At 41.3% G+C, this 24689-nt stretch overlaps 1 protein-coding gene across 1 annotated transcript in view; it reads right to left on the bottom strand.

Annotated features, from left to right (window-relative positions):
* The window catches only part of CAST (calpastatin), a 142546-nt gene that overhangs the window by 13887 nt on the left and 103970 nt on the right, over nt 1–24689 (bottom strand). The window contains exons 20-27 of the mRNA XM_066276809.1: nt 23046–23096; nt 22808–22879; nt 19515–19613; nt 15816–15920; nt 6123–6215; nt 4836–4871; nt 3590–3682; nt 2211–2282 (exon numbers count right to left, since the gene is read on the bottom strand). Of these exons, the coding sequence (XP_066132906.1) occupies nt 2211–2282; nt 3590–3682; nt 4836–4871; nt 6123–6215; nt 15816–15920; nt 19515–19613; nt 22808–22879; nt 23046–23096 (621 nt within the window). The remainder of the gene's footprint in view (nt 1–2210; nt 2283–3589; nt 3683–4835; nt 4872–6122; nt 6216–15815; nt 15921–19514; nt 19614–22807; nt 22880–23045; nt 23097–24689) is intronic.

Raw genomic sequence — 24689 nt, 5'->3', positions numbered from 1 at the left:
ATCTAGGTTGTCCCCTGGGAGCTGCAAAGACTGAGGCACCAGAAGAGGGTACAAGCTCCTTTCTGGGGTGCCAGCATACTGGAGTGATGCAGCAGGTAAGCGCAAAGATGGCACCCGCTGGCTAGAGCAGAGGTGCCACCATCAGCCTTTGTTCCTGGTAAGTAATTCAGCAGGCCCCTACTGTGTCCTAAATTAGATGCCTGTCCTTCAGGCTTGGCACTTCAGCTGTTTAAGCCTCTTTCATAGAAAGCCTTGGAGTCTCTCAATTGGCTGCCTCTGTGCTGGGCTCTGGGTGTTGAGTCCATGCGTGCTAACCCTTTAAGGACCACTTGATCTGTTCACTATAGCTTTGTTGGTCTGGTGGATGTGAGCCTTGTTGGCTTTCAAAGCTACATGTTTTGGGGCCTTATTTCTCAGGTGCAGTTCTCTAAGGTTGAGGTGCCAGATGTGGGCTATAAACTTCATTCTTTAGGGAGAAGCTCTGGGTTTTGAGTACCCCCACTTGAGGGTTGCCACACTGGGGGTATGCCTTATGGCAAGATTGTGTCTCAACCTCTCCCACCTGCTTTGATGTGGGTTTATTTTTTTTAAGTTGCCTCATAAGTAAGAGTCACTCAGCTAGTTTGTTTCACCTGGAGCCAGAGATTCACTATGTCCCTGGAAGGAGGTGAGTTCAGACTCTTCCTGTAATGCCATCTTGAATTGGAACTCTCTTGTTTTAAGGAGTTTTGATTCAGCTGGACTATTTTTAAAGCTTTACCTTTAATTTATCATTAGTTAGAAGATCATAGTAATAACCATCTGAATCATACATTCTAGGAATTGGAAGGATCCATCTGAAAGCTGTCTAATCTAACTTCTATTCCTTTCGTGACCACAGTTTGAATAATTTTAATAAAAGGAGAAGCTCCCAGTTGTTCTGTCATTAATGCCTAATTCTAAGAAACTGGAACCTATAGCTTTCTTTCATTAGCCTTAGTACTGCTTTCTAGAGCAGCATGGAAAATTATGTGCTAATAGTCTTTCCCTTCAGCTGGTGTCTAGTTAATATTTTCAACACAGAAACTCTAAGATTCTTTCTAATTCCATTCACTACTTATGAATTCTAAAACTGACATAAACCACATTCTTTGGTGGTGGTCTCCACCGCCTTTTAAAATATCTCAATTTGCAGTGATTCCTATAATGAATAGCATATCAAATTGACTTTTTTCCTTAATGACATACAAAGTAATAGTTTATTGTGTAATTGATGATTTAATGAAATGAGTATATGCACCTGTACTGTCAATGTGTTTTCCAAATGGAAACGTTCAGTTGGAAGTGGCGGTCTGGATCTTTAAGACAGGTGAAGGTGCACGACACATTCACCCGTCCCAGCATTCCCCAATGCTGTCATGGTACAGCACCAATTCTAAGGCCCCAAAGCATACTACTGAGAGAGCAACTAAAGTAGGGAGGAATTAGTGCTGTGGCAACCAGCATGTAGTTGCTGATCTCAGGCAGAGCTCAAGAAGAGGAAGCAGCGATCTTAGCTCTTTCAAGGATGAAGGGAAATAGGCAGAAGGGCTACTGAGTTTGAATATTGCTTTCAAAGTGGTGAAAGAACTTAAACCCATTTACTATAAGGAGAAAAAATTAAGATGAAGAGATTAAAGATTTTGGAGAGAGTTGATTTCTGACCAATGAGAGAAAGGAAGAGGCTGAAGGGTAAGGAGTGGGGAGAAGGCTTGTCACTGGGAAAGTGGGAAGAGGGCCTTAGGGATTTTCTGCAGGGTGGCCTCAATTTTTCTCTTTGAAGTAGAAGGCAAGGCCATCATCTGCAGAGTGTGGGGGAATGTGGCTGGAAGTGGGTGTGAAGACTGTGAGCTTTGGTGACGGAGGCGAAGAAGGTCTCTGCAGGCCCCTGATTCAAGCCAGCACGGATGGCTTTTTGTGCAGTTTTTCTCCAAAGCACAGACTCTGCTTGTGTTTTAACAATTGTATTAATAATAAATGTTCATTTAGATTCCTAAGTAGCAGTTAGTTTAAAAAAAAATAAGTCTTTAAAACTTCAATTTCTTTACCAAGACAGGCTAAATGATAGTGTTTAACACTTAAATTATTTTATTCTAAATAGATTCCAATCAGAAATTAAATGGCTATAAGGATAAATACCACTTCATATAATTGCTAAATGAATCTGCAGTATATTTAATTGCTCTGTTTACCTTTGCAGAATCCTTTGCTTTCCCTCCATGCTTGACTGCTTTGGCATTGGAAGCACTCTTCTTGTCTTTGTCCTAAAGCAAAGGAAAGGTAATGAGGCTATTGCTGTCATTAATCTACCTAGCAATTAAGTATTGGCTGCAATTAAATCAATTCAAACTATTCTTTGTAGTAGCCTGGAGATCTCCAATTTAATTAAATAAGGAAAAAGTTCGGGTGTTTCAGTCATGATCTTTTGAACCATGGTGAATGTACACAGATGTGATTAAGGTAGGAGGTAAAAAGGATAAAAATGAGGAAAATGTGGGTCACTCTGATGCTCTGCCGATTTCCACGATTCATGATTCACCCAGACCTTATTTCCTTCATCAAAACAGAGCTTGCTTCTCTTGGGATTAGTTTTTATGTGCCATAGAATAAGAACAGGACATTGTTTTCAGTGTTATGGAAGAGAAGGTAACACTGGAGACAACAACAGACAGCTGGGGCAAGACATACAGAAAAATCCAGTCCACTCACCAAAAAGGAATTGTGAGTTTCCAGGAGTGAGAAATCGGATGCTGGGCAGACAAGAAATTAAGTCAGCCAGTGGGGGACGGCCTGACAGTGCAATGACTGAGAAACAAGCTGAATAACAGCCAAAGCAACAGCAAACTGAGATCTACAGTATTAATTCTTCTGAAAAGGACAAGGAAGGACAGCCATTTACTTTTTCTTTTATTTGATTTATGGAAGGCTGTCATTTATAGGTAAAATGCAACATACACACACTTTTTTTACACATTGCTTTTTTCATTCAATAATAATCACCTTTTGAGCATCTGCTATATGCCAGACATCTTGCTAATGCTGAACACAGAGGTAAAAGACACATCACTATTACATAAAGTCCACAGCTTGGTGGTGGTATACACATGTGACTATATAGCCCAGATGGCAGGGAAGGAGAGGCTTCCAGCTGCGGCCTGGGGAGGGAAAGGCGGTAAGGGAGGGCTTTCTGAAGGACAAGAACAGTCAGCAGCTGGGGAGGATATCTCAGGACACTGGGCATGAGAGGACGAGGTATAGTCAAGGGTTGCTTTCATTTTAAATGAACACAGACAAAGCATTATGGTGCGGCAATCAAAAGACGGCAACGGAGAAGCAACAGGGAAAGCATTTATGAAATAATGTTAAGCAATGTACTATATGGACTCTAAGTATAATTGCATAAAACATATACATATGGAAAAAAAGACAAAAAATGTACAAAATAGTGTTTGCTCGGTAGTATAATTATTGTATATTCTCTATTTTTAAGTTCTCTATGGCATCATTCAATTCACTATAGTCTAAAATTATATGAACACACATTCAAAGTCAATATGAAAAAGCACAGTACCTTTGCTGTGTTCTCTGAGCTTTCTGTGGTTGAAGGACAGCTGTCGAAGTCCCCTGAGAGGGCGTCAATGGGATCCTTACCATCTGCAGGTTTCTGAGATATTAGTAGAAAGAACCATTAGTGAAGAATGCAAGGCAAAAATGCTATATGGTGCCTTTTACCACATCACTGAAAATAAAAAATGTTTATTTTAAAACTTGCATTCTTTTCCTAATGAAGTAATGTGTTATAGAGCTATTAAAACAGGAAAATATTGCCTGACCAGGCAGTGGTGCAGTGGATAAGAGTGTCGGACTAGGACGCGGAGGAGCCAGGTTCGAAACCCCAAGGTCGCCGGCTTGAGTGTGGGATTACAGACATGACCCCATGGTCACTGGCTTGAGCAAGGGGTCACTAGCTCTGCTGTAGCCCCTCCCCCCTTCCCCAAGTCAAGACACATATGAGGAAGCAATCATTGAACAATTAAGGTATGGCAACAAAGAATTAATGCTTCTTATCTCTCTCCCTTCCTGTCTGTCCCTCTCTCTGAATCTCTCTCTGTCTTTGTCAAAAAAAAAAAGGCCCTGGCCGGTTGGCTCAGTGGTAGAGCGTCAGCCTGGCGTGCAGAAGTCCCGGGTTCGATTCCCGGCCAGGGCACACAGGAGAAGCGCCCATCTGCTCCACCCCTCCCCCTCTCCTTCCTCTCTGTCTCTCTCTTCCCCTCCTGCAGCCAGGGCTCCATTGGAGCAAAGATGGCCCGGGCGCTGGGGATGGCTCCTTGGCCTCTGCCCCAGGAGCTAGAGTGGCTGTGGTTGCGACAAAGCGACGTCCTGGAGGGGCAGAGCATCGTCTCCTGGTGGGCAGAGCGTTGCCCCTGATGGGCGTGCCAGGTGGATCCCGGTAGGGCGCATGCGGGAGTCTGTCTGACTGTCTATCCTTGTTTCCAGCTTCGGAAAAATACAAACAAAACAAAACAAAACAAAAAAAACAAAAAAAAAAACCCAGGAAAATATTGACAGCTTTACTTTATTCTACTCTTTTATACAGGATGCTTAGTATTCTCTGAGCCTTGATTTTTCTAACAGGAACTGCATATTTTAAAGTGTTCTTAGAAAGACTGAAAGAGAAATAATACACTCTTAAATATGCTTTGCATCATACTAAGCACAAGGTAGGCATTCAATAAATTCTTGATTTCTAAACTGCAGAAGTTGCAGCTAGAATTAAAAAAAGAAATTTAATAGAAACATGCAGCTCTGGTATTTACCTTTGGTTTCTTGGCAGGTGGCTTTGCTGGTTTGCTCTTAAAAACAAAGCAGACTATTGGTTAGAAAACAATTTTTGCAAAGGTTTACTTAGGTGTAATCAGCATTTATATAATCTATACTATCCAATGACTTGACTTGGAAAAACAGGGTATGTATTTGCAACAACTGATTAACCTGGGTCCCTACTATTGCTCTGTCAGTTTTGCATAATTATCCTTAGGGAAAATGCAAGAGTGAGAGTCTGTCCCTGGAAGTGAAAGAAACACTAACCAGAACTTTCTGCCATCATGTGTTATAATTCTACTTAAAATGTTACAAAAAAGTAACTTGTGGATTTATGTCTTACTCTAGCTTATTATATTTCAGATGGATTTGAGGCACTGGGACAGTCTACAGATATATTAGGTCTTTTTCAGTCAGAATTATGAGTACAGCTTATCAGGGATTTTTTCCATCTACAAAGGCAAGGACTTGAAATAATACATTTCCCAAAGAATACCAGCAGGGTGGAGTCTAGCAAGGTTCAGAGTCGCTACCTTGAGGAAGGAGAGTTGGTTCCTGCAAGAGACACTCAAGCTGGTAACAACTCCCTTTGAACCAAATGAAGCAACACAGAAAGAAGGATATAATTTGGACTTCCAGGTGTTTATTTGATGAACAGGCCTGGAAAGGGTTACTTATAACCTAATTGGCTTACAACTAGGAACCAATGAAGAAGGGGCGAGGTACAGGCCAGGCTGACCCATAAATAACTGGCTTCAGGGTTGGAGACAAAAGGCAGAGCCCTCTTGACAGAGTATCTTTAGCTACAGAAACAGGACTTGTGACTGAGAACACGGTTTGCTGTCGTCAGTCTCGGCAGCGCCAGTGGTGGTGGAGGAGAGGGGAACCCTCAGGGACTGGATGTGGCTTATTTGCCCAATACTAGCTCCTTTACTGTTCTCCTTAAACAGAGAGGCTCTGCTTCCGTTAGGATTACAAATATCATTTTTATAGCCTTTTCTTATAAAAAGAATTCATCTGTGTACCTGCCTTGAAATCACTGTTGGGCATCAGTGAGTGACTGAACATTTTTCAGCTCTCTTTATGCCATGGTGGTATCAAATGATATTGGCTCAAATAAATATTAAATAGAATCCTAGACAACCTGCTTGACGGGGCACATTAAAAATAGTCACATTTCATGTATATGCCATTGTTAAAGTGCACCTCTGGATCATTTTAAACGAGGTTTGAATTTAAAGAGCCCTGTCATATCTATCCTGCCTAGACGTTAGTTCTTTTACCTTGTCATTGTTATCCAAGAGGTGTCTGTATTCGGGGGGGATGGTGTCGTCCCTCTCTCCCAGCTTGTCTCGGTGTTCAGCTTTAGCCTTTTCCTAGAAACAGTGAATAGATGTAATTAATATTCCTTTTGTCCTTTGTTTATAGAATACATTCTGAGATGCAGCATTCGGCATTTACTGTCCTGTCCTGAGGCAAAACATAAGGTCTATTTCCTTTTTTTTTTTTTTTTAGTTTGGAACATTTTTAATGAAGTAAGGATTATCAAAATATAACAGTTTCCATGTTTCAGAAATTTCTATACCAGAGGATCCCAATTTTGCTGCACATTGATATCATCTGGGTTCCTTTTTTTTTTTTTTTTTTTAATAAATTTTTATTAATGGTAATGGGATGACATTAATAAATCAGGGTACATATATTCAAAGAAAACATGTCTAGGTTATTTTGTCATCAAATTATGTTGCAAACCCCTCGCCCAAAGTCAGATTGTCCTCCGTCACCCTCTATCTAGTTCTCTGTGCCCCTCCCCATTTCCCTAACTCTCTCCCTCCCTCCCTCCCATGTCCTCCCTCCCCCCCCCCCCCCCCACCCTTGGTAACCACCACACTCTTGTCCATGTCTCTTAGTCTCATTTTTATGTTCCACCAATGTATGGAATAATGTATTTCTTGTTTTTTTCTGATTTGCTTATTTCACTCTTTATAATGTTATCAAGATCCCACCATTTTGCTGTAAATGATCTGATGTCATCATTTCTTATGGCTGAGTAGTATTCCATAGTGTATATGTGCCACATCTTCTTTATCCAGTCTTCTATTGAAGGGCTTTTTGGTTGTTTCCATGTCTTGGCCACTGTGAACAGTGCTGCAATGAACATGGGGCTACATGTGTCTTCACGTATCAATGTTTCTGAGGTTTTGGGGTATATACCCAGTAGAGGGATTGCTGGGTCATAAGGTAGTTCTATTTGCAGTTTTTTGAGGAACCACCATACTTTCCTCCATAATGGTTGTACTACTTTACAGTCCCACCAACAGTGAATGAGGGTTCCTTTTTCTCCACAGCCTCTCCAACATTTGCTATTACCCGTCTTGTTGATAATAGCTAATCTAACAGGAGTGAGGTGGTATCTCATTGTAGTTTTGATTTGCATTTCTCTAATAACTAATGAAGCTGAGCATCTTTTCATATATCTGTTGGCCATTTGTATCTCTTCCTGGGAGAAGTGTCTGTTCATGTCCTCTTCCCATTTTTTTATTGGATTGTTTGTTTGTTTGTTGTTGAGTTTTATGAGTTCTTTGTAAATTTTGGATATTAGGCCCTTATCTGAGCTGTCGTTTGAAAATATCAGTTCCCATATAGTTGGCTGTCTGTTTATTTTGATATCAGTTTCTCTTGCTGAGCAAAAACTTTTAATTCTGATGTAGTCCCATTCATTTATCTTTGCCTTCACTTCTCTTGCCATTGGAGTCAAGTTCATAAAATGTTCTTTAAAACCCAGGTCCATGATTTTAGTACCTATGTCTTCTTCTATGTACTTTATTGTTTCAGGTCTTATATTTAGGTCTTTGATCCATTTTGAATTAATTTTAGTACACGGGGACAGGCTGTAGTTGAGTTTCATTCTTTTGCATGTGGCTTTCCAGTTTTCCCAACACCATTTGTTGAAGAGGCTTTCTTTTCTCCATTGTGTGTTGTTGGCCCCTTTATCAAAAATTATTTGACCATATATATGTGGTTTTATTTCTGGGCTTTCTATTCTGTTCCATTGGTCTGAGTGTCTATTTTTTTGCCAATACCATGCTGTTTTGATTATCATGGCCCTATAATATAGTTTAAAGTCAGGTATTGTAATGCCCCCAGCTTCATTCTTTTTCCTTAGGATTGTTTTGGCTATTCGGGGTTTTTTATAGTTCCATATAAATGTGATGATTTTTTGTTCCAGTTCTTTAAAAAATCTCATAGGGATTTTGATGGGAATTGCATTAAATTTGTATATTGCTTTGGGTAATATGGCCATTTTGATTATATTTATTCTTCCTATCCAAGAACAAGGAATATTTTTCCATCTCATTGTATCTTTTTCAATTTCCCTTAACAATGCTTTGTAATTTTCATTATATAGGTCCTTTACGTTCTTTGTTATGTTTATTCCTAGGTATTTTATTTTTTTTGTTGCAATCGTGAAGGGGATTATTTTTTTGAGTTCGTTTTCTAATATTTCATTGTTGGCATATAGAAAGGCTATGGACTTTTGTATGTTAATTTTGTATCCTGCGACCTTACTGTATTGGTTTATTGTTTCTAATAATCTTTTTGTGGAGTCCTTCGGGTTTTCGATGTATAGGATCATATCATCAGCAAAAAGTGATAGCTTTACTTCTTCTTTTCCGATATGGATGCCTTTTATTTCTTTGTCTTGTCTGATTGCTCTGGCCAGAACTTCTAGCACCACGTTGAATAAGAGTGGAGAGAGTGGACAACCCTGTCTTGTTCCTGATTTAAGGTAGAAAGTCCTCAGTTTTATGCCATTTAATAGGATGTTGGCTGATGGTTTATCATATATGGCCTTTATCATGTTGAGATATTTTCCTTCTATACCCATTTTGTTGAGAGTCTTAAACATAAAATTGTGTTGTATTTTATCAAAAGCCTTTTCTGCATCTATTGATAAGATCATGTGGTTTTTGTTCTTTGTTTTGTTGATATGGTGTATTACGTTGACTGTTTTTGCGTATGTTGAACCATCCTTGAGATTCTGGGATGAATCCCACTTGATCATGATGTATTATTTTTTTAATATGTTGTTGTATTCGGTTTGCCAGTATTTTGTTTAGTATTTTAGCATCTGTATTCATTAGAGATATTGGTCTGTAGTTTTCTTTCTTTGTGCCATCCTTGCCAGGTTTTGGTATGAGGGTTATGTTGGCCTCATAAAATGTGTTTGGAAGTATTGCTTCTTCTTCAATTTTTTGGAAGACTTTGAGTAGAATAGGAACAAGTCTTCTTTGAATGTTTGATAGAATTCACTGGTATAACCGTCTGGGCCTGGACTTTTATTTTTGGGGAGGTTTTTAATAGTTTTTTCTATTTCCTCCCTGCTGATTGGTCTGTTTAGGCTTTCTGCTTCTTCATGACTCAGTCTAGGAAGGTTGTATTGTTCTAGGAATTTATCCATTTCTTCTAGATTGTTGTATTTGGTGGCATATAATTTTTCATAGTATTCTACAATAATTCTTTGTATATCTATGATGTCTGTGGTGATCTCTCCTCTTTCATTTTGGATTTTATTTATTTGAGTCCTGTGTCTTTTTTCCTTGGTGAGTCTTGCCAAGGGTTTGTCAATTTTGTTGATCTTTTCAAAGAACCAGCTCCTTGTTTTATTGATTTTTTCTATAGTTTTTCTGTTCTCTATTTCATTTATTTCTGCTCTGATTTTTATTATCTCCTTTCTTCGGCTGGTTTTGGGTTGTCTTTGTTCTTCTTTTTCTAGTTCCTTAAGGTGTGAAGTTAAGTGGTTTACTTCGGCTCTCTCTTGTTTGTTCATATAGGCCTGAAGTGATATGAACTTTCCTCTTATTACTGCTTTTGCTGCATCCCAGAGATTCTGATATGTCGTATTTTCATTTTCATTTGTCTGTATATATCTTTTGATTTCTGCGCTTATTTCTTCTTTGACCCATTCATTTTTTAGAAGTATGTTGTTTAGTTTCCACATTTTTGTGGGTTTTTCCCCCTCTTTTTTGCAGTTGAATTCTAGTTTCAAGGCTTTATGATCAGAAAATATGCTTGGTACAATTTCAATTTTTCTAAATTTGCTGATATTGTCTTTGTGGCCCAACATATGGTCAATTCTTGAGAATGTTCCATGTACACTAGAGAAAAATGTATACTCTGTCGCTTTGGGATGAAGTGTCCTGTAGATGTCTATCATATCCAGGTGTTCTAGTATTTCGTTTAAGGCCACTATATCTTTATTGATTCTCTGTTTGGATGACCGATCTAGAGCCGTCAGCGGTGTATTGAGGTCTCCAAGTATGATTGTATTTTTGTTAGTTTTTGTTTTAAGGTCAATAAGTAGCTGTCTTATATATTTTGGTGCTCCTTGGTTTGGTGCATATATATTAAGGATTGTTATGTCTTCTTGATTCAACTTCCCCTTAATCATTATGAAATGACCATTTTTGTCTCTGAGTACTTTTTCTGTCTTGTAGTCAGCATTATTAGATATGAGTATTGCTATGCCTGCTTTTTTTTGGGTGTTGTTTGCTTGGAGTATTGTTTTCCAGCCTTTCACTTTGAATTTGTTTTTATCCTTGTTGCTTAGATGTGTTTCTTGTAGGCAGCATATAGTTGGATTTTCTTTTTTAATCCATTCTGCTACTCTGTGTCTTTTTATTGGTAAGTTTAATCCATTTACATTTAGTGTAGTTATTGACACTTGTGGGTTCCCTACTGCCATTTTATAAATTGCTTTCTGTTAGTTTTGTATCTAGTTTGATTCTTCTCTTTTGTTTTTCTATCATTTGTTTTTGTTTGTTTGTGTTCCATACTTCTTTCCTCTGTTGCTACCTTTTTTAAGTCAAGTGTTTTTGTGGTGGTTTTTTTAAGGGTGGTTACCATTAAGTAATGAAAAGGGTACCTACCATATTCATTGTAGTACCCTATCTTATAAGTATTTCTGCACTTCATCATCCTTTGCTACTGTTAATCTCCATCCTCTCCCCCCTTTTTTTCCTTTGTTGTCACAGTTTAAGTTTGGTTTTATTGTGTTCTTGGTGGAGCTGTTACTTGTGGTGTTGTTTTCTTTTGTTCTTTGAATCTGGTTGGAAAACCCCCTTTAGTATTTCCTGGAGTGGGGGCTTTCTGTTGATAAATTCTCTCATCTTTTCTGTATTTGTGAATGTTTTTATATCTCCTTCATACTTGAAGGATAGCTTTGATGGGTATAGTATTCTTGGCTGAAAGTTCCTCTCTTTCAGGGCTTTAAATATTGGGGTCCACTCTCTTCTAGCTTGTAGAGTTTCTGCTGAGAAATCTGATGATAATCTAATAGGCCTTCCTTTATATGTTGTACTCTTCTTTTCCCTGGCTGCCTTGAGAATTTTTTCTTTGTCATTGGTTTGTGTCATCTTTATTATGATGTGCCTTGGAGTGGGTTTGTTGGGGTTAAGAAAACTTGGTGTTCTGTTTGCTTCTTGAATTTGAGGCTTTAGTTCCTTCCACAGGCTTGGGAAGTTCTCGTCTATTATTTGTTTGAGTATATTCTCCATTCCATTTTCTTTCTCTTCTCCCTCTGATATACCTATTATTCTTATGTTATTCTTTCTGATGGAGTCAGACAATTCCTGTAGGGCTTTCTCGTTTTTTATTATTTTTGAGTCTCTTTCTTCTTCTCTCTGTTGTGCCTCAAGTTGTTTGTCTTCTATTTCACTAATCCTATCTTCAATCTGGGCTGTTCTGTTAGCTAAGCTTGTTACCTCGTTTTTCAGCTCGTGAATTGAGTTTTTCATTTCTGTTTGATTTGTTTTTATAGTTTCAATTTCCTTGGTAATATATTCTTTGTGTTCATTGATTTGTTTTCTGATCTCCCTATATTGCCTTTCTGTGTTTTCTTGTATATCTCTGAGTATTTTTAAGATTTCTATTTTAAATTCTCTGTCATTTAGCTCCAAGGCTTCCAATATGTTAAGTCTTTTCTCCATAGATTTTTCCACATCTATTTGTGTTACCTCTCTTTCTTTTGTATCCATAATATTCGATTTCCTCTTTCTTATCGGCATCTGAGGGTGGTCTTATTGATAGCACTAATTAGAATAAAGAGTAAAAAGTAAAAAAAAAAAAGGGTAAAACACCCCACAAAAAAAAAAACAGTAATAATTTATTATTTCCCCCTTTTTTTTCTCTCTCTTCTCTTTCCCTCCTCTCCCCTCCTCAGGGAAATATCGTGCCTATAATGGAGGGCCTGATTTGGGGTGAAGAGTTCAAGGGGCAAAAAAAAGGGAGTAGGGACCTACTAAATGCAAAAAAAAAAAAAAAGGAAGAAAATCTTAGACAAGCATAAGATGATTTGCTTGTAAGTGATGGTCAACTAAGAGATATAATGAGAGGGGTAAGAGGGAACCAGAAAAAAGGACCAAAAAAGAATAATAAAGAAGAAAAAATAAAAATAATAAGTAAAAATCTGTTGTATTAAGTGGAGCGAAGACTAAATACAATGGAGACCTTGGGTTGGGAGGACCCAAAATGCCACAAAAATAAACAAACAAGAAAAAAAAATAAAAACAAAAGCAAAAAGAGAAATAAAGCCAAAAAAAAGCCTTGAGTCCCAAATTAACTAATTAGTTCGTGATTGAAGATTATATGAGAGGAAAGTAAAATGAGAAAAGAAAAAACGAATAGAAAGGAAAAAATAAGAAAAAGAAAAAAACGAAGGAAGAAATAAAATAGGAAGAGAAAAAAACAAAATAAAGCAAGACAAAAAAAAACAAAACAAAAGAGGAGAGAGTGAGAGTTAAGTGTTTTGGAGTATAACCTTAAAGGAGGGTGAGGATGAAGAAGAAAAATAAAATGCAACACTCATGAGTAGTGTAGTTCAAGAAAGGGGAAGCATAAGATGGGCAGAGAATAGAAGGACCGAGGTGGAGGAAATAAAGGCAAAAAGATAGAAGAAACAAACAACAACAACAACAACAAAAAAAATTAGTGGATCAAGTTGTAAAGTCTGTGGGTTTTTCTTGATTTTGAGAGGTTAACTTCTTCCTTTTTCTTTTCTCTCCCTCTTCCTGGTCGGTGACTCTGTACCCCAGGCTCTGCCCCTGTGTCACTCTTACGTAGGGATTTGCAGTTGATGGGATTCTATGGCAATGTCATATAACTGGCTTTAGTCTTGCTGGAAGTAAAGGCTTGTTGGCGTTTGCAGGGTCCAACGATGAGAGAGTTTGCTTTCCTGGATTCTCTCTCCTAGTCCCCCCTTTCTGAATTAGCAGCCTGGTGATCCAGCTATAAGGCTGCAACTGCTTCTGCCTGGGGAGTAAGAGGCTCAAAGAGCTGGGAAATCCCCACTCTATCCCCACTCAGTGCAAGGCTTTGGGAAAGGCTCTGACAGTCAGGGCCTCCAGTGTAATCAGGCGGGGGTGGGAGTCAATTGTTGTCAAGGTGACTGTTCAGCGCCTAGCATTCAGTTGGACCTCTCAACCCAGGCTTTCCACACTTTGTAGCCTGTTTTTGCAGGGAAGAAGAGGCACTAGTCTCTGCTTACGATTAGTGTAGTATAGACCTTATTATCTGCCAAGTCCTTCTTGTTAGCGTTTATCCCTGAATATGGAGGCTCTATCAATCAGAAGTTGCCCCCGCCCCTTTAGCGAGAGGCACTAAAAAATATCACGCCTCTTGTCTTGGATCGCTGAACTGAGAGAGATCTTATCAATTAGAACCGAGGGTGCGCAGATTTCATGGGTTAAGCTAATTTCAGTGATTGGGTCGCAGCTGTGTTTCCGAAGGTATTTTAGGCTGCCTGCGCGCGCCCCTCCCCCAACGCTTGATTGTTAGCTTGAATGGCTGGGTGAGGTGCCCCGCCCATGGAGAGAATCTCCCAAGCCTCTCCCGCTCGCCCCGCCGCTGGCGGCTGGACCGCACCAGGCGCAGGATAATGGAGCCCCCTGGGTGTGCGGGCCAGCAGGGCGCCCTGGTTGCGTGGAATGCCCAAGGCACGCGCGCGAATGGGGTGCTCCGGGCACCGGTGGCCGGCGATCCCCACTCGCAGTGTGCGGGCCGCTGGGAACGTCAGCGGTGCTCAACCGGACCGGGCGCGCGCGCGGCTGCTCGCGGCGGCTCGCGGCAGCGGTTCTCGGCGGCCGCTCTCGGCGGCGGCTTGTGTCGGCCGCTCGCGGCGGCTCGCGGTTCCCAAGTATATGGGCTGACTCACCACAGGCACACTTCCTTGCGGTTTGAAAGAACGTCCCTGTGGTAGATTCCTCCACACCCTCGTCTCTCAGATTCAAGTGATAACAGTCCTTTCGCTATCAGTTTGTGTGGAACTCCGGAATGCTCCGAGGATAAATTTTTCTGTTTCTAGTTGATAAATTTGTTGTGATTTAGGGGAGAGCTGTCGGACGTGCTGCTCACGGCTCCATTTCCGTGACGTCACCCCAGGTCTATTTACTTTTTAAGCAAGAGAACAACAAAATCGATGACTTGAACAGACTATTAGTTTAAGGAAAAAAACCCCACCTGCTTCTATAGGTCAGTTTACATCAGTAAGTTTTTTACCTGTATTTTATTTTATTTCTACTTGTATTTTAAAGTGAAATAAATGATTAATTATCCTCAGAAACCATGTAAAGAGATAAAACCCAAGGACAGAAAACATCTTTTTCTTTGAGTTTCAATTTTCAAATAAAAGAATCAAGTCAGTATACTTTGGCAGTTAGAGATGTAATAATAGCAAGCACTATTTCTAAGCAACCCTGAACGACCAGGACACACAGCGAATCTGAATGGACATGCCCAGTGCTGGAGTTGCAGGGACGAGACACCTGCTGTTCGGTGAGCAGCGCCCACCACCCTCAGGAGGCGGGGCTAGTCTCCCTCTCTCACAAATTCAGTGACACTAACTCTCCCCCAACCAGCGATTAATTGCTTTAGATATCATTTTTCAAATATGGGTTAAGTTCACATCAATATTCTTATGACAACGGCAGACTCAGGAATGGTTCTTTGTCATGCCCTGTCCGCACACCAGTCTGGACGGTCAGTCACGACTTCCTGGTTCCAAGCTGGAGGGACTGTGAGGTGTAAACAAGTACCTCTACGTGTTGTATAAGACACGGAGGTTGCCGTGGCTGCCCGGGAGACACAGCTCTGCACAGTGCTGACTCCCAGGCCAAAGCTCTCTTTCGTGGGAGTCTGCACACAGTGAGGACAGCAGAGGAGGCTGAGTTTTCACATAGTGAGGGCAGCAGAGAAGGCTGAGTTTGCACACAGTGAGGGCAGCAGAGGAGGCTGAGTTTGCACACAGTGAGGGCAGCAGAGGAGGCTGAGTTTGCACACAGTGAGGGCAGCAGAGGAGGCTGAGTTTGCACACAGTGAGGGCAGCAGAGGAGGCTGAGTTTGCACACAGTGAGGGCAGCAGAGGAGGCTGAGTTTGCACACAGTGAGGACAGCAGAGGAGGCTGAATTTGCACACAGTGAGGGCAGCAGAGGAGGCTGAGTTTGCACACAGTGAGGGCAGCAGAGAAGGCTGAGTTTGCACATAGTGTGGGCAGCAGAGAAGGCTGAGTTTGCACACAGTGAGGGCAGCAGAGGAGGCTGCTGGGGAAACCCTGCCCCTGCATGCACAGAACGTGTCAACCTAAAAAGTGCTTGTCTAAGGGTATCACATATCTGCTGTCTTTCCTACCAGACAAAACCAAGAAAAGTCAGTGAGGGAAGAGAATAAAATGAACAAAGCAGAGCTGTGCTTTTGCATCATAACAGGGTTTGGTCTCACAAACAGGACATTTGCCTGAATCTCTGACAAAGCCTAGTCCTCACCAAGGACGTACAATACAGGAGAAAACGAGACGAGTTATCCAACTGTTCATGACCTCCAGACAACGGCGGAAGTGGTTTTGTCTTCTTGTGTGGAGGGTACGGTATACTATGCTATAGAGAAAAAAATCTTAAATTTTCACTAATTTTTTCCCCTTTACCTTGACTTTGTCCTTCATTGGTTTGTTCTCATCTGGATCAGGCTGCCTGTGCCCTAGACGGTCAGAAAGTTGATCGAGGGCATCATCGACTTCTTTGTCGTTACTCTGTTAAAAAAGTAAACCTGAATTAGTCACTGGTTGGCCAAATCAGGTCAACCTGTTGGAGAGTGAACCCCGATACTGCCACTAAGACTTGCATAGGGATTTTCCTGGGGAGATGGACGGGGTGGGTGGGAAGCACTGGCCTGCCAACCCTTGGTCGGTGCTTTTCCTCCCCGTCTGTGGCTCTCAGTGCCTCTCTGCACCTGTCACTCCTGCCCATCCACAGATGTCTTTCAACTTCCAGGAAAACAGGTTCCTCATAAAATGATGGGGTTCCCTGGTTTGATTTGCTGGGAAATATATCATCAGATGCTTTCAGTGTATGTAACACTACTGGTGGCAGTCTAATGTCCCCAGCAATGAGAGCTCACATGAATTATTACAGCTTAGTTTACTCTTTGATTCCACAGTATATTCATTTAAATAAAGGTTATGCCTAGATTTAGTGATGGCTCTAAATAAAATATTAACTAAAACTAGACCCTAAATAAAATATTAAATAAAACTAGACCCTCTGGTGGAAAAATTGATAAGAAAGGTATCATTCTAAAACATACTTCTGAAAGGCAGATACATGCAAAAAAAAATGAAACTAGACCACCTTTTTACACTGGACTTAAATGTAAGACTCAAAACCATATATCTCCCAGAATGAAATATAGATAGTAAAATCTTGGACAGTTCTCTTAGCAGTATTTTTTCAGATACAGCTCATAGGGCAAAGAGAAACAAAAGAAAAACAAATGGGACTACAGCAAACTGAAAGCTTTTGCACAACAAAGGGAACCATCAACAAAACGAGGAACCAACCTACAGAATGGGAGAACATATTTGCCAATGATACATCTGATAAGGGGTTAATATTAAAGTTTTATACAGAATTCATTCAAATCAACAGCAGAGAAACAATCCAGTTTAAAACTGGGTAAAGGATCTGAAAAGATACTGCTCCACAGAGGACATACAGATGGCCAATAGACATAAAAAGATGCTCAACATCACTAATCTTCAGAGAAATGCAAACTAAACCACAAAGATACTATCTCACACCTGTCAGAATGGCTATCAATAAGTCAACAAACAAACGTGGGGAAAAGTGAACTCTCGTGCACTGTTGTTGGGACTGCAGATTGGTGTAGCTACTGTGGAAAACAGTATGGGGTTCCTCAAAAAATTTAAAATAGAACTGCCTTATGACCCAGGAATTCCACTTCTGGGAATTTATCTGAAGAAACCTGAAACACTAATTTTAAGGACATATGCACCTTTTGTTCATTGCAGCTTTATGTTAAATAGTCAAGACACATAAGCAGCAAAAGTGCCCATCACAAGAGCAAAATCTTACCATTTGTGACGGCACGGACGGACCTACAGGGGACGAGGCTAAGTGAAAGGGGCCAGAGAAAGACGAGTACTGTGTGATTTTACTCATATGCAGAATCCAGGGAACAAAATAAATGAACAAAATTGAAACAGACTCAGATGCGGAGAGCAGACTGACGGCTGCCAGAGGGGAGGAGCCCTGGGGGCTGGTGCAAGGTGAAGGGATTGAGAAGTAGAGCTTGTAGTCACAAAGTAGTTATGGGGATGTCAAGGACAGCATAGAGAATAGTCAATAATATTGTAATGACTGTGTCAGGTGCCAGGTGGGTACTGGAAATATCCTGGGGAACACTTTGTAAAGTACTGTAAAGCAGTGGTCCTCAAGCCCCAGGTTGCGGACTGGTACTGGTCCATGGGCCATTTGGTACTGGTCCACAGAGAAAGAATAAATAACTTACATTATTTCCATTTATTTATATTTAAATCTGAACGATGTTTTATTTTTATTTTTTATTATTTTTATTTTATTTTTTGTATTTTTTCTGAAGTTGGAAACGGGGAGGCAGTCAGACAGACTCCCGCCTGCACCCGACCAGGATACACCCGGCATGCCCACCAGGGGGCGATGCTCTCTGCCCATTTGGGGTATCGCTCTGTTGCATCCAGATCCATTCTAGCGCCTGAGGCAGAGGCCATAGAGCCACCCCCAGTGCCCGGGCCAACTTTGCTCCAATGGAGCCTTGGCTGCGGGAGGAGAAGAGAGAGACAGAGAGGAAGGAGAGGGGAAGGGATGGAGAAGCAGATGGGCACTTCTCCTGTGTGCCTTGGCCAGAAATCGAACTTGGGACTCCTGCACACCAGGCCGACACTCTACCACTGAGCCAACTGGGCAGGGCCTGATGTTTTATTTTTAAAAAATGACCAGATTCCCTCTGTTACATCCGTCTAAGACTCACTCTTGATGCTTGTCTCAGTCACGTGATACATTTATCTGTCCCACCCTAAAGGCCGGTCCGTGAAAATATTTTCTGACATTAAACCGGTCCGTGGCCCAAAAAAGGTTGGGGACCACTGCTGTATAGGGTTGTCTAACCACGCTGCCGTACACCTGAAACTAATACAAAATAATATTAAATGTAAACTGTAATTGAAAAAAATCAGGAACTTCTGATTTAAAAAAAAGGCTTTTGATTGAGGATGTCTACTAAGAGCCTCAAGCTGGGCAGAGCCCCTCACCTGAGTATTAATAAATGAAGAGTAAGCTGCAGCCTGGGTTATTAATGACCCTTCTTTTCTGTCGCACAGGGGCTTTCATCACTGTGGGTGACACACACCTGCAGCATTTTCCTAGTTTTAAGTGCTCAGGAGAGCCCAGGGTTATAGTGGCTAATGGTGGAGCTGCCCACAGCCGGGTCTGGGCTTTGTCATTTGTGCCTCTGGATATTTTCAGGTGCTCCTGAGGCTGACCCAACATGATAAAAATTCATTCAGAATCTCTGACTGCAGCACTAAGTAAGCTTTGATGCTACATCAAAAGGAAAGGAAGCATCGCTGACTTCACTAAAGCTACTTCATCTCCATCTAGCAAACCAGACACTTCTGCACCAAAGGAGACGGGGGTCTGGTTTAGGGCAAGCTCTATCTTTTGATGTGCCGTGGTCTCCTCCATAATTTCACATTTGGTAATGCATAGAAAATTAATCAAGGAAGTCTGGAAGAACTTTGATCCCACAGCCTTGCCTCAGAACAAGTAAATAATTAAAACAATATTGATGCTGAGGGTTTTCCATTGCTAGCATGAAAATGACAAATTTTTACTGGTGTGAATGGGAGGGAGACAATTCTATTCCATGACATGTTTGTTAATATTTTGGTGGGAGAAGCTGAAACACTGAACAATTCCATAAAATAAACCAGAGGTTAAATAATGGATAGCATTTATAGCACTGTTAAGAAAAATATAACAAAAAATTATGAGAAAAATTAATTTTTAAAATCTAGTATTTCAAATATATACACAATGCATACTGCACTTTCAATTCTAATAAAGCAACAGCTGAACTCCTATAACTGTACTGTATGTGAAGTTTACATGTAGTGTCTTTTAGTCATTTTCAGTCCTCTTGTCATCTCCCTATCGCCCATCTTACGTCTTCTGAAGGTGCCCAGTCTTCCTAACAATTTTTGTTTATTTCCACTTACCCTAAACAGGAATCCTATTTTCTTGTTGCTGCTGTAAAAATGTTTATAAAATACTATAAATATGTTACTTACCGCAGTGTCAGGGGGAGGACCTGAGGAGTGAGTGGCTCGAGCTGGGGTTTGGGAAACCAGTTCAGAGACAGCAGCTGAAAGTTTAGCATCTTCAAATGGCTTTTGTAAAAAAGAAAAGAGAGAGAGAGAGAGAGAAAGTTTGATCAGCAAATACAATTTTTAATATAGTTTTATGATTGTTACTTCTCTTAACCCAAATAGATGCACAGGGAACACAGACTCTTAAGAGCAATTTTTATTCTCTTTCTTACTCCATGGTAATCTCCACAATTTCCTGTTCTTATTTCTTATTTTAAATATTGTTCAATAATCTAATGACTTAGCTTCATGATTTGTTTAAACATTTCTTGTATATTTAGGTTGCTTGCAGTTTTCAGCTTTCTTCTTTGTAATTAGTTGCCCTCAATCAGAATTCTAGAAGGTTCTTTTCATGGTGTTAGCTATATTCTGTCAAACTGCCCTCTCAAAAGTGGCTAGGGATTCATATTGCTAAAAGCAATAAATGAGCATGCCTGTTTCCTATGGCCTTGCTCACTTAAATTGGGTATTTAACACATATTTTAAATTCTGATAATATATTAGGTATAATCATATACTACTGTTACTTGCTATATGGTATGAGGTTTCAGTTTTATTTTTGCTTAATGTTAAATAGAATATTATTCCAGAATACTTATGAAATAATTTAAATAATTTCTTCTCTCATTTAAAAAATATACTAAACCAGTCATTTATATTCACTTCTCGATTTCTTTTTCCATTGACCTGTGGCTTTGCTTTCTCAATCAGAACTGTATATTTTTACCATTATTGTATAATAAGGCTTAGTGTTCTAGTTAGGTTTATCTTCCTTAAAAAGAGGCCCTGGCCGGTTGGCTCAGCGGTAGAGCGTCGGCCTAGCGTGCGGAGGACCCGGGTTCGATTCCCGGCCAGGGCACACAGGAGAAGCGCCCATTTGCTTCTCCACCCCTCCGCCGCGCTTTCCTCTCTGTCTCTCTCTTCCCCTCCCGCAGCCAAGGCTCCATTGGAGCAAAGATGGCCCGGGCGCTGGGGATGGCTCTGTGGCCTCTGCCTCAGGCGCTAGAGTGGCTCTGGTCCCAACATGGCAACCCCCCGGAGGGGCAGAGCATCGCCCCCTGGTGGGCAGAGCATCGCCCCTGGTGGGCGTTCCGGGTGGATCCCGGTCGGGCGCATGCAGGAGTCTGTCTGTCTGTCTCTCCCTGTTTCCAGCTTCAGAAAAATGAAAAAAAAATAAATAAATAAAAATAAAAAAAAGAGAGAAAAGTGCTTTTCATTGTTATTTTTATGCACTCATTTTGCAAATATATTTCAGAATAATTTTGAGTTATATAAAGTAACATTGCTATTTAATAACAATAGCATAAAATGAGTGGAAATAATTGTCAAAGACATTTAGTCAAACTGTCTTAGTTTTGTGGGTTTTAATTTCATGTTCTTGTTTATCTAGTTGTTTCTTTTATTGCAGTCTTCTTTACATAAGCCTGACATCTCATTAGATAATTATTGTTGGGCAAATAAGTTTGTAAAATGTGTGTTATTTCACTTTGCTCACTTTTATTGTTAAAAATGGCCACTGCCCACATAAATGGTGCTGCCAGGTGAGACTGCTAATTACCTTCCTGGTGGGAAGGGGCTTTTTTATGCTAATGTGTGCTGGAGGAGGGGTTTTCACGCAAAGGAAAGTTTGTGAGGAAGAAGGAGAAGGAAGAAGCAGCCAAGATGGCAGGGTGCGGAAGGAGAAGCCAGTTTGTGCAGAGATGAGAAGGGAGAAGGTTGGCAGATGGGGGACCAGAGGTGACTGAGCTGGTGGGGGCCTTTGATTCTAGGCAAAACCAGAAAAGATTCTTCTGGCTGTGGAACTGGAGAATGTGTGAGTAGGTTTTGGTGCTGTTGGGCAGATAAAATATATTATGCTCACTTTGTTAAAGATGGTGCTGTCCCTGTGGAAGCCCGTTGCCCAGGTGATTGCTTGGGATGGGCGTGGTTATGTTAATATGTGTTGGGGGAGGGCTTTCGCGCCAAAAGGTTTAAAAAAAAAAGAGTGATTACATTCTAGGAGAAGCCCATGCTATAGGAGAGCAGAAAAAGGCCACGTGGAGGAGGCCAGGAGAAGCAGCCAGGATGGCAGAGTGCTGAAAGAGAAGCCAGTTTGTACAGAGGGAAGGAAGGAGATGGGGAACAGAGGTGAAAAAGGCTAGTGAGCTAGAAACCTTTGATTCTAGGAAACTCGGATGAGTCAGTGGCTTTGGGAGCCCTGAATGGAAAGGGAAGTGACTTCTCACTGTGTGTATTTCTTGCCCACTGGGTGCAAGCTAGGATTAAAGCTAATGGCCCACCAGTTCTTGGCTCCGTTGTTCCATTACCGTCTGTCCGAATCCAATGTGAACCTGCAAAGGCCAGGCGGCTGTGATGGTGGCCATGGCTACTGGCTTTACAGGTGCCCTGTGTGTTTCTCACCTGCTGGTTGCGAGGCTAGAGTGAAGGAATGCCCAGCATTTTTTGGCTCCGCTGTTTCTCTACCATCTATCTGAATCTAATGGGCACCTGCACCTGCCTGGCTGTGATGGCCGCGCCTTCTGGGCCTACAATTATATTTTCTATCCTATTACTAACATGTAGTATATATAATGTTATATATGTAATGTTCTACATAATGTAGTATATATAACTTCAGGCAACTCCAAGGAATCATTATTTTTTTCTACTTGCCATTTGTTTTATTTCTCAACAGATACATATTTTCCATGCCATTGTCCACATAGGACTAAATATCTCAGACCCCACAAAAAGGTTCTGCTATTATATAGGTTTGGGAACTCCAACAGACTTACAGTTGAGAAATCCACTTACTGTTACTCAACAGTTTCCAAACTCTCTGCGAACAGAATTCCCTTTAAGGGACTATCTATTCCACAGGAAGCTAAGTGTCCCTTGAGGTAATTTGGAAAATGACCAAATTTTAGAATAACAACTGGTAAAGTTGTCTAAGAAGTAGTTTTAGATAAACTCAGTTTTAACCTCTCCTCTCATAGGTGTACTTGGTAGAGTACATGCGCACTGATTTTAATGAGGTATACTGCTGAAGCTACTCACTGTGCTGGAACAGTACTTAGTATTTCATGATGCAGCACATTTTTAATACCTACAATGAGTTTAGGGCCATTAATTTTGTGATTGTTTCCTTAGCTCCCAAGTCAGATTCTACATCACAAGTTTCCATTTATTTCTTCACTCTAAAAGTAAGGAAATAAAACCAGGAGTTTCAGACTTACAAATGATGAAGTGCTTGAGGATCCAGTAAAGTCCTGAGCCAAGGCATCAAGAAGGAGGTCTTCACTCAGGGGCTGCAAAAAACAGGAAATGTATCAAACCTCACCCCATCTGTCTCCTCTTCAAAGCATTGTCATTGTTCATATGCTGATCAACTTATCAGAAAGAAAGCTTTGTCCTTACTGAATTACCATCAGGGCACACAAGAAGGAAAGACTCAGAGAAAGCTGGCTTGCTTACTAGAAGTGATTCCTTGGATTCTTTTGTCAGGAGTGGTTTTCCATCTTTGTCCTATCCAGGGGCAGAAAGACATGGCATTGAGTCATTTCACATTTATCCTCGATATGAACCAGGTTATAGCTGATGTTACTATACATTATTAATTAGAGTCATCACTTCAGGAAACAGAGTCTCTCACTGGAGAATGTGTCCTAATTAGTTCATGTGAACAGACAGCTCCCATCTACCGGGCAGTCCCGAGGCACACTGGCTGCAGAGCTGCTTGTGACGTCAGAAGCCTACAAACTAGTGCCAGACAAACACACGAGAACAGCGCCTGGTGTGCGGCACACGGGGCCGTGGCAGGACACGTGAAGGACACTGAGGGAGCATGGGGATGAGCCTGGGGCTGGGGACTTTGCAGAAGTTACTTGGATAAGGCTGGTTTACTTTACAGGTGACACGTCCAATCAATACGCACTGATCCTGTGCCCAGAGCCCTGCAGCAGACATGGTAGGACCACAGAATCTGGCGTGGACAAAAAGCCCCTGCCCACTGGCAGCTGAGCCTGTGGACGGGATGCTCTGAAACTTACTGCTGAGATGATGCCAAGCTTCTAATGACTCTAAGTGTCACTCTGGTAACAGGACAAAATCAGTAAAGCTGTTGTGGCTCTTTAGTAAAAGAAGGTTTATAAATAAAAGGTAAATCCTATATATCCACATACACAAAAACAAGCGCAAGGCTACCTATATGTATTTCTCCTGATATACTGGTCAAGGTGACTTTTGGTTGTTTTGTTTACATAAAGTGTGAAGAGGTGACGGGTTAGAGTATCACCTGCTTGCCCTTGACTGGAAAGCTCCTTTTCCCCTTTCCCAGGTTCACTTGTACCTTCTGACTAGTCTTCAGTTTGGAGGGAAAAAGCACATCCTGGGCTTGTTGTCCACCATCTCTTAGCTGCAAAGGCAGCAAATTACCCAGGTGACACATGGGACCACTGGTTCCACATTCAAACTGCCATCACCCGCATCTGGAGGGGGAACACGTGCTCCCCTCGGAGCGGAAGCTCACTGAAGAGGCCTGATGAGAGCACAGCTGACGAACAGCTGTACTGGGTCTAAACAGAGATCGAGCCAACCCCCATGAAAATGTCATAAAGTGATCGGCACTCAGATGGGAGATCAACAAGTCCAGAAGAGGATGGATCTGCCAGAGTAAAGTCAGGGGAAGCCAATTGACTGCTTCCTTCAAAACTGCTACTAAAATTCAGCAATGGGAGCGAGGAAGCAACCAGCATCCTACTAGGAAGAGAGTCCCCTGCCTTCACGAAATGGGGGTGGGAGGGCAGTTAGTAATGGCAAAACACTATGGCACTTAAGAAGCTCTCTGAAGGGGACTAGGTCAAAGAAGGTGAAGGGAGTAGTCAAAAACATATATACATAACACATGTATATACAGACAACAGGGTAGCCATACCCAGAGAGAGGGAAGGGGGTGGAAGAGAAGGTGGGACGGGGGAGATGGGGGGAAAGAGACTCTGCCTGGGGCACGGGGGGGGGGAGGGGCAGAACGCAGGGTGCAGAGCTGGGGTAGTCAACCTTTTTATACCTACCGCCCACTTTTGTATCTCTGTTAGTAGTACAATTTTCTAACCGCCCACT

This window comes from Saccopteryx bilineata, chromosome 4 (genome assembly GCF_036850765.1).
Source record: "Saccopteryx bilineata isolate mSacBil1 chromosome 4, mSacBil1_pri_phased_curated, whole genome shotgun sequence".
Lineage (NCBI taxonomy): Eukaryota > Metazoa > Chordata > Mammalia > Chiroptera > Emballonuridae > Saccopteryx > Saccopteryx bilineata.
This window is presented reverse-complemented; position numbering and strand designations above follow the sequence as displayed.